This window comes from Eriocheir sinensis, chromosome 25 (genome assembly GCF_024679095.1).
Source record: "Eriocheir sinensis breed Jianghai 21 chromosome 25, ASM2467909v1, whole genome shotgun sequence".
NCBI lineage: Eukaryota > Metazoa > Arthropoda > Malacostraca > Decapoda > Varunidae > Eriocheir > Eriocheir sinensis.
This window is the reverse complement of record NC_066533.1, coordinates 17,240,237-17,250,556: the sequence shown is the minus strand read 5'-3', so window position 1 is coordinate 17,250,556 and position 10,320 is coordinate 17,240,237. Positions and strand designations below refer to the sequence as shown.

The window sequence follows — 10,320 nt, the reverse complement described above, 5'->3', positions numbered from 1 at the left end:
CTTCTTTCCTCTCTTCTCTGTCTCTTTCTTCTCCTTCTCTCTCTCTCTCTCTCGTTATTTCTTCCTTCTTCTTTCTCTCTCTTTCTTTCTTCCTTCTTTCTCTTCTCTCTCTCTCTCTCTCTCTCTATCTCTCTCTCCTCTCTCTTTCCCTATCTCCTCTCTTCCCCTTTCGTATGTTGTTTTAGGCCTATTTCTTTTTGGTTTTAGTTTGGGTTTAATATTTGTTTTGTTTGACGTTTTCTGTTTTCCACCTCACCAGTTCTTTATTTTTTTCTGTTTTTGTCTTTTCAGTAAATGTATTCATGTTTTTTTTTTCTTCTCGTATATGTTTTTTTTTTCTTTAGGCTTTTTTTTTTCTTTTTTTTTCTTTTCCGTTTTGATGTTATGGAGTGAAGCAGACATTGAAAGTACCACCAAACAGTTCATTTTATCTCCTTATCATTTTTTCCTATCAATACTATGTTTGTTTTATTTCATCAGCAGTAACCCTTTTTCCTTTCTTTTTCATGTATATTTTTACTTCTAACTTCTTATTCCTACCGACGCTCTCTGCTTTTCCTTCTCTTCTTCCACTTTTTCCTATCAATACTATGTTTGTTTTATTTCATCAGCAGTAACCCTTTTTCCTTTCTTTTTTATCTATATTTATTACTGCTAACTTCTTATTCCTACCGACGCTATCTGTTTTTCCTTCTCTTTCTTCCACTTTTTCCTATCAATACTGACTATGTGTGGTTTATTTTTTTTAACTAATCCCTTTTTCTTTCTTTCTTATCTATTTGTTACTACTAACTCTTTTTCATTCCTACCGACGCTGTCTGTTTTAAATTGACCTCTCTTTTGGCCACTCTTTACTAATCGCTATATGAGAGGAACAGTTAGCGGTCTTTTTTTATTTTATTTACATCTTCTTTTTTGTTGCCCTTGAGTTACCTTCTGTGCTGTAAAAAAAAAAATCACTTTAAACCTAACCTAACCTAACCTAAAAAAACACTCCATATGATATTAACCTAACCTAACCTAACCTAACCTAACTTTTAAAAAAAACCATCTCACATTAACCTAACCTAACCTAACCTAACCTAACCTAACGTCACTGTCCCTCTCATCCACAGGTGACTCTAGTATCAGAGGACCTCAAGCCCCTCAGCTCTGTAGGGGGCGGCAGCGGAGGAAGCGTGGGAGCGGGGGCCGGCAGCATCGGGGGCGGCAGCATTGAGGACGCCGAGAACCGCACCATCCCCGTCAAGGTGTGCTCGCTGGGCCGCTGCTGGGTCATGCGCCGGACCTACGAGAACTTCCGCTTCCTCGACCGACAACTCCACCGCTGCTGCTATGACCGGAAAGTGTCTCGCCTGCCTGAGCTGCCGCCGGAGGACAACCTGCACGCGGACGGCGGCGATAGAGAGGTAGGTGAAGGGGGCGGTGAAGGGGCAGGGCAGCGTTGGCAAATTATCGTACTCTGGCCATTGCATTTATCATTTTTAGGCTTCAAGTCCGTCGTACCCACACAAACAACGGTAGAAAATTAAACTTATCGTTGAAACTATTAAAGAGTGATGGTTTTCGCTCTTTTTTGCTAGAGTTATCGGTCAGAAACTAGGAAAATGCAATGCGCTGAGTACGATAATTTATCAACGCTGGGGCAGGGTTGACAGACTCTTATGACGATGCGCAACGTACACACACATAAACACTAGCGGATTTCAACATAAAATAGCGCGTTATATATAAGAACTACTAAGAAAAGCAAGTAGAAAGTAGCGGAAGAAAAATTTAAGTAACTTGTAGCCCTTTAAAGTTACCCAATCCGCTACTGTTCGCCCAATCTGGCACCACTGGAAGGGGGGAAGGGTAATGGGAAGGGAGATAACTGTAGGGGGTAAGGATGATTGACAGGGTGTTTATATATAGGTTAATTTAGAACGGTGAAAGGAAATGATACTAATGGGAAAAGGGAACATAAGGGAACGGTGAAAGGGTTGATAAAGGGACTGTAAGAGGTTGAGGGTAAGGAGGAAACCATAGATGAAGAAGGTAAGGTCATTAAGGGAGGGGAAATAGGTAAATAGGAGCAAGGTAATGGGGGAGGAATGAAATGGTGAATGGGAGGAGATGAAGAGAAAGGGAGATGATGGGAATGAGAGATGAAGAAAGGGAGATGATGGAAAAAGATGGAGATGATGGGAGGAGATGAAGATGAAGGAAAAACGGAGATGATGGGAATTGGGAGATGATGGGAGAAGATGAAGATGAAGGAAAAAGGGAGATGATGGGAATGGGAGATGAAAAGAGGGAGGAGATGATTGTAAAAAGATGAAGATGGAGAAAAAAGGGAGATGATAGGAAGGGGGAGATGAAGAGAGAGAGTGGAGATGATGGTAAAAAGATGAAGATTAAGGAAAAAGGGAGATGATGGCAAGGGAGATGAAGAAAGGGTGGAGATGATGGAAAAAAAGATAAAGATGAATTGAAAGATGGAGATGATCTGAATTGGGAGGTGAAGAAAGAGGGAGAAGATGATGGAAAAAGATGAAGAGGGAGATGAGGAGATATAGGTTTGAAAAGGGTTGGAAAGGGTAAGTTTAGAGGCGAAATATTATCATGAATTTAAGTTATATAATTTGCATATTGATGAAGGTCACAGCTGGAGTAGGTAAAAAAAAAAAGGAAGAAAAGATGAAGGGAAAAATATCAGGTGAGTTGATTAATGAGGTAAAGGGGAAGGATAGGTAAGAATGATGATGATAGGTAAGGGAAGAGAATGGTGATATAGGTAAGGGAAAAAATGGGAAAAAATGGAATAATTAAGGGAAAAAAAGGGTTCAGAGAGAGAGAGAGAGAGAGAGAGAGAGAGAGAGAGAGAGAGAGAGAGAGAATAAGCTGACGGGGGAGAAGTGAGGGAGAAAACGGAGGAAGACAGGCAATTAGAGAGAGAGAGAGAGAGAGAGAGAGAGAGAGAGAGAGAGAGAGAGAGAGAGAGAGAGAGAGAGAGAGAGAGAGAGAGAGAGAGAGAATTGAGGAAGAGGAAAAAGAAGAAGAAGAGGAAAGAAAAGCCAGATAAATGGGAGAAGAAAAGAAAAGATGGGAAACAGACCAGTGATTGCATGAGGAGGAAGAGACGAAGATACGTGAAAGAAGAGAAGGAGAAGAAAGAAAACAGATAAAGGAGGAGAGAAGAAGAGGGTACGGAAGGAATATGAAGTAGAACGAAGATAGTATAAGGAAGGAAGATAAGAAGGAAAATAGAGATAAGAAAAGGGAGAATAGAAGAAGAGGGTACGAATGAAAGGTGAAACAGAAGGAAGATACAAGAAAAAAAAATGAAATGGAGAAGAAGAATACCGAGAAAAATAAAAGAAAAGGAGGAAAGGAGAAGAAGGTGAAGAAGGAGAGGAAAGAAGAGAAAGAGAAGGAAAGTGGAGATAAAGGAGAAAGAAAAGGAGGAGAGGAGGGTACGAAAGTGAGGTGAAGGAGACAGGTGAATGAAGATTATGGCGCAGAACCCAGGTGAGAGGAGGCCAGGTAGGGAAACAGGTGTGCTGAGATCAGGAAACGCGGAAAAGCAGGCAACAGTAAGCTTATGAGGAAACACCGAAGAGCAGGCAACAGTAAGCTTATGATGAGGAAATATGAGTATGTAGACGATTGTAAGCTTATGAGAAAACATGGAAGAGGGGACAACAGTAAGCTTATTGCGAGGAAACGCGGAAAAGCAGGCAACAGTAAGCTTATTGTGAGGAAACGCGGAAAAGCAGGCGACAGTAAGCTTATTGTGAGGAAACGCGGAAAAGCGGGTGACAGTAAGCTTATGATGAGGAAGTATATGAGTATGTAGACGATTGTAAGCTTATGAGAAAACATGGAAGAGTGGGCAACAGTAAGCTTATTATGAAGGAATATATGAAAGTAAGGAACAGTAAGCTTATTAGGAAACATGGAAAAGAAGGCAACTGGAAGCTTATTATGAGGAAAATATGAGTAAGGAACTAAGCTTATGAGAAAACATGGAAGATGGGGCAACAGGAAGCTTATTTAATGAGGAAACATGAGAAAAAGTGGACAACAGTAAACTCATGATGAAGAAAAATATGAGTAAGCAACAGTAAGCTTATTATGAGGAGACATGAGAGTAGGCAACGGTCAGCTTAATTCAGCCTTCAGCTTTCAAATACCAAACAAACAAACAAAAAGTATACAGTCTTACATGAAAAGATAAAGAAAATATTGTAAACGTGATCCCCAAAGCAACGGAGATAAGCATGGAGGCAACGCGCAGCTGTACCATATGCGCCTAACCCTACCTATCACCTTCCTTCCTCACTCCATAAGACGAGACAAAAATCATTAAGTCATCCATCAAAATATTTCCGTTTTCTCCACAATTTTCGTCGACGCTCAATTTGTCACATTTAAAAGGCAGACTTCCTTATTTATAGCGATCCTTCATGGGCTTAAGTTTTCCTATGTTTTCTTTTCCTTCTTTTCCTCGTTTCTCTGATGGTATAATATCCTACGTGACATTAGGTTTTGTTTGTTTATTGTTTTGTTTATCCATTGTATTTGTTTGTTTTATTTTTGTTTATTTTGTTTGTCTTTGTTTTTGTTTTTTTGTTTTATGTTGTGTGTGTTTTCTTGTTTTCCTACTTGGTATTAGATTTGTTTTGTTGTTTTCTTTCTTGTTCTTTTCTTTTATTTATTTATTTATTTATTTATTTATTTATTTATTTATTTTTTTTGTTACTCATCAACCCGGTTATTTTCTTTCCATGTTTTCTTTCTTTTTAATTTCCTTATTCGTCTTTTTTTCTTTCTTTCTCATTATTCTTCCTCCTTCATATAGTTGGTCACCTCTTCTTTATTCCCTCCTTCCTTCTCCCCTTCACTTCTTCATTCAATATAGCCACTTCTTCCTCGCCCCTTCCTTCCTTCCTTCCTTCCTTCCTTCTCTATTCTTCTTTCCTTTCCCTGAGTCCATGTTTAATCGTTTCAATAATAACAACAACAATAAAAACTACTACTACTACTACTACTACTACTTCTGATAATAATAATAATAAAAATAATCTTGCCACCATTAGTTCCTACACATAATATTTCACCTCCCCGTTTTCTCTCGCAACATTATAATAGTCATCGCTTAGACTTAAAGGATTTAGTACGGCACGAATTCTAAATAGTTTTATGGGGGGACGATATTAATTTTACGGCCGCGTGGAAATAATTACAGGGACAAAAATTAATAGAAAAATAAATGCGTGTAGGAATGTTCTTTACACACACACACACACACACACACACACACACACACACACACACACACACACACACACACACACACACACACACACATATATGCCATGATGATGAGAGAGAGAGAGAGAGAGAGAGAGAGAGAGAGAGAGAGAGTACGTTCGCCTATAAATAGCTTCCCCCCGGACAGGTAAGGGGAGCAGACAGGTAGATTAATTAGCCCAGCCAGGTGAGCTGACAAGCAGATAAACAAGGATATAAATACAGGGAATAAAAATAAATTGAGAAGAAAATTAATGAAGAAAAATGAAAAAAAAGGGAATGTTAGAAGGAAGGAAGACAGGAATGAAAGGGAAGATATAAGATTGAAGGAGAGAAGAAGGAAGAAAGAAAGACATGGAAGAAAAAGAAGTAATAGAGTAGAAGGAAAAAAGAAGAGAATAGAGAGAAGGAAAATAAAGAAGAAAAATGATTAAAAAAATGAAAGGAAGGAATTAAAAAGAAAGAAATCGGAGGAAGAAAGGAATGAAAGAGAAGGAAAGAAAGATAGATGGAAGAAGAAAGGAAATGATAGAAAATAAGAGAGAAGAAAAATAATAAAAAATTCAAGAAAGGAAAATTTGACGGAAGGAGAGAAAGGGAAGAAGTTTAAAGAAAGGAATACAAGGAGAGAATGAAACCAAGAAAAAAAGACAGATGAGAGAAAAAAGAAAACAAGGAATGAAAGAGAAAACAAAAATTAAAACAATGAATATAAGATTAACAAAAGTGAAGAAAAAAGAACGAAAATAAAAGTAAAGATTAAATTCAGGTACAAAAACGAATTCTTTCTTTCTTTATATATATCCACAACAAAGAGAGAGAGAGAGAGAGAGAGAGAGAGAGAGAGAGAGAGAGAGAGAGAGAGAGAGAGAGAGAGAGGATAAACATCGTAACGGAAAGATGATATTGGGAGGGAGGAGGAAACGGAGGGAGGAGGAGGAGGAGAAGGAGGGGGAGGGGGGAAGGAGGAGGAGGAGGAGGAGGAGATAGCAAACATATAAAACACTGTATTATCTTCATCAATTCTGCAAAAGTGGAAATCCCTCATTCATCTTCCTTAGAGAGAGAGAGAGAGAGAGAGAGAGAGAGAGAGAGAGAGAGAGAGAGAGAGAGAGAGAGAGAGAGAGAGAGAGAGAGAGAGAGTAAACAAACATGACTTAGCAAACAACACAAACAAAAACAAAAAAATGAACCATAATGCATCCGTGAGAGAGAGAGAGAGAGAGAGAGAGAGAGAGAGAGAGAGAGAGAGAGAGAGAGAGAGAGAGAGATTTAAAGCCACATCGCCCTCTGAAAGTCACTGAAGCTTGGCGTGTAGATAAAAGATAAGAGAGAGAGAGAGAGAGAGAGAGAGAGAGAGAGAGAGAGAGAGAGAGAGAGAGAGAGAGAGAGAGAGAGAGAGAGAGAGAGTCGTCCACCCCCCAACCCCACCCAACATCACATTTCAATACATTCAAATACATTCATACATATTTATACACATGACCTCTGTATATATTTGGTTAACTTTACACTGTTGCCACATATACAGAAGGTCATACACAGCTCTGCCACAAGAGAGAGAAATGTCACCTTGCCTTAAGAAGAGAGAGAGAGAGGGAGAGGGAGAGAAGTGGAGAGAGATAGCTACGGAAGGAAGAGAGAAAGTTGGAGGAAGAAATGGAGAAATAGTGTGAAATTGGGTGGATGGGAGAAGGGAGGAACGAAGGAAGGAAGGAAAATAGATAAGAAAGAAGAGAGAGAGATAAAGGGAAGAACAGGAGAGAGATAGATAAAGAAGGAAGGGGGAAAGTTGGAAGGAGAAATGGAGGAACTGTGAAATTGGGGAAATGGGAAAGAGAGAAGAAAAAAGGAAGGAAATAATAAGAGTGAATAAAGAAAGAAGAGAGAGAAGAAGGAACAGGAGAGAGAGAGAGAGAGAGAGAGAGAGAGAGAGAGAGAGAGAGAGAGAGAGAGAGAGAGAGAGAGAGAGAGAGAGAGAGAGAGAGAGAGAGAGAGAGAGAGAGAGAGAGAGAGGGGAGAGAAAGTAGGAGGAGGAAATTGAGCAAGAGTGTGAAATCCGAGTAATGGAAAAATAAAATAGGGAAAAAAAATAGAGGAAAAGGAAAATGGATAAAAATGAGAAGGAAGAAAATGGAAGAGAAAGAGAAAGAAAGAAGTATAATGAAGCAAACTGAATAAGAAAACGAAGGTAAAAGTAAAGAAGAAAATAATACAAGAGGAAAAAAATGAAGAGAAAAAGTAAATAAATGTTAGAAAGAAAACCAGGAAAGGAAAAGAATGTGAAGAGAAGGAGAAGGAAGAAGAGAAATTGAATAAAAGTTGAGAAAATAGAGAATTGAAGGAAGAAGAAGAAGAAGAAGAAGAAGAAGAAGAAGAGAGAAAGACAGAAATAGGAACAGAAGAGATAAGAGAGGAAGGAAACGAAATAAAAAAGGGAAGGAGAGACAAGAAAGAAGAGGAGGAGGAGGAGGAGGAGGAGGAGGAAGATTAATGGGATGGTAATGGAAGAGGAAGAAGTTTGTTCGTGTGTTTGTTTGTGTGTAGTGCGTGCATAAACAATGGGTACACACACACACACACACACACACACACACACACACACACACACACACACACACACATTTGATTCTCCCCTTCCTATCGCCCTAAAACGAAGTGATTAAGACCCCCATTAAGTACATGTTAATTAAGGATAGAGAAATATAGAGATATAAATAAATTGACATGGAAGGCGGAGAAGAAGAGGAGGAGAAGATGGAGAGAAGAGAGAAAGAGAAGAGATAGGAAATATATATATCTTGTTTTTATTTTATTTTTATTTTTATTTGTCTACACTCTTTCTTCTCTCCCTCTCTCTCTCCCTCCCTCCTTTATCTCCATCCCTCTCTCTCTCTCTCTCTCTCTCTCTCTCTCTCTCTCTCTCTCGCGTTTACTTCTTTTCTTTCTTTCTTCTTTCACAACTTTTTCTTCTTTTTGTTCCTTTTGCAACTTTTCCTCTTCCTCTTTTTTTCTTTTCTTTTTCTTTCTGTCACTCCATGTGGAAGAAGAAGGGTCATGAATCTCTCTCTCTCTCTCACATAGATAATGGAATTCCCAAGGTTGCCATGTACTGTTTTTTTTCCAGTTTTACGTACTTATGCAACACACACACACACACACACACACACACACACACACACACACACACACACACACACACACACACACTTCAAAAATCCCCAATCCACTTCTTTATCTTTTCCTTTCCCTTCCTTTCTTTTTTCCCCTTCTAAAAACTTTCCCAATACAATATTTTTCTCCCTTTTCTTTCCTTTTAATTCCTTTACTATACTTTTTTTGTTTTCCTTCTCCTTTTTTCTCTATTTTCTTCCTCTTTATTTTCTTCGTTTTTTTCTTTCTTTCCCAGTTTTTTTCCTCCTTTTTCCTCGCCCTCTTCCTCATCAGCCTCCTCCTTATCTTCCTTTTCTTTCTCCTCCTTCTCCTACTTCTTCTCCTCCTTCTTCTGTTCCCCTTTTTCCTCCTCCTCCTCCTCTTCATCATCATCATCATCATTTAACCTCCAATCCCCTTCCTTTGTCCCCTCTTCCCCCTTCATCTTCCCCATCTTCTCTCCCCTTCTCCCTATCATCCTCTTCCCCTTTCCCTCCCTCCCCTCCCCCCATTGCCCTAGATCAGCTGACCGCCGCCGCCGCTGTTGACAGAACGTTACCTTGCCTTTGACCGGATGTGACGTCACGCGTGTTTACCTGAGAGAGAGAGAGAGAGAGAGAGAGAGAGAGAGAGAGAGAGAGAGGATTTTGATAAGAGCTCAATCTATATTACCGCTATCACCACCACTACTACTACTACTACTACTACTACTACTACTACTACTACTACTACGACTACTACTACTACTACTATTACCATTAATGTTAGCTATAGGTAGATGATGATGCTGATAATAATAGTAATAATAGTAATAATAATAATAATAATAATAATAATAATAGTAAAGATATCCCTTTTTTCAATGTATACTTAAGACATTACTTATGCATTATACTTTATCTATTTATATATCTATCAATCTATCTATCTGTCTATATATCTATCTATCTATCTACCTCTCTGACTGTCTTTCTCTCCCTTCCTCCTTCTTTCCTTCCCTCTCTCCCTCCCTTCCTCCCTGACACCTTCACTCAATCACTCGCTCACTCACCTTTCCTTTTCTCTCCACAGGTAAGCCACACCTGAGCGCGGGGCGGGGCGGGGCGGGGCGGCCAGGTAATACAGGTGAGTAATGAGGCGCCCCCGTGTGTGTTGTCACCTGTCCAAAGCCTCATCCGTCTCACCTGTCGCCTGTCCTACCTGTCTGCCTGTCTTGATTTTGAAAGTGAGAGAGAGTGAGTTAATTAGAAAGGTGATAATGTTTTTTTTTTCTTTTTCTTTTTTATTTACTTTTTTCTTTGATTTGGGAGGTTTTATTAATGTGTTTTTCTTTTTCATGTTTTTTTTTGTGGTTGTAATTTTTTTTTGTTTTTGTTTTTTATATTTGTTTTTAAGTTATTGTTTTTTTGTTTTGTTTTTCTCTCATTTTCTTTATTTGTTATTTTATTGTTGGTATTTCTTTTTGGTTATATGTGTTTTAATGTTTTTCTTTTTCTATTCATTATTTATTTTTTCATCAATGTTTATTTATCATTTCATTATCGGTATTTTTCTATCTGCCTATCATTCCAGATTTTAATGTTGACTTTCTTTTTATTTTCTTGTTATTTTTTCTTAGGTTAGGTATTTTTTCGACCTATTTTTTATTATTATTATTATTATTATTAATTTTTTTTACTGTCTACGATATATTCTTCAAGTCTACAGCATCAGTTTAGCACAGTTTTGTTATCATTATTTTTTCCTGAATCTTGCAATGTTTTCCAAGTCTGCAATCTCGTGTTTTACTGACTTGGCGTTTTCTACATTTTCCAAGTACAACGTTTTTTCTTCTCATTCCCCTCGCCGTCATTGTTTCGCCACCTCGTCATC

The 10,320-nt window shown here is 38.5% G+C and overlaps 1 protein-coding gene across 5 annotated transcripts in view; it reads left to right on the top strand.

Annotated features, from left to right (window-relative positions):
* The window catches only part of LOC127003517 (GTPase-activating protein CdGAPr-like), a 247,603-nt gene that overhangs the window by 141,605 nt on the left and 95,678 nt on the right, over positions 1–10,320 (top strand). For all 5 annotated transcript variants that reach the window (XM_050870327.1, XM_050870326.1, XM_050870328.1 and 2 more), the window contains one exon: positions 1,116–1,409. In XM_050870327.1, coding sequence (XP_050726284.1) covers positions 1,116–1,409 — 294 coding nt within the window. The remainder of the gene's footprint in view (positions 1–1,115; positions 1,410–10,320) is intronic.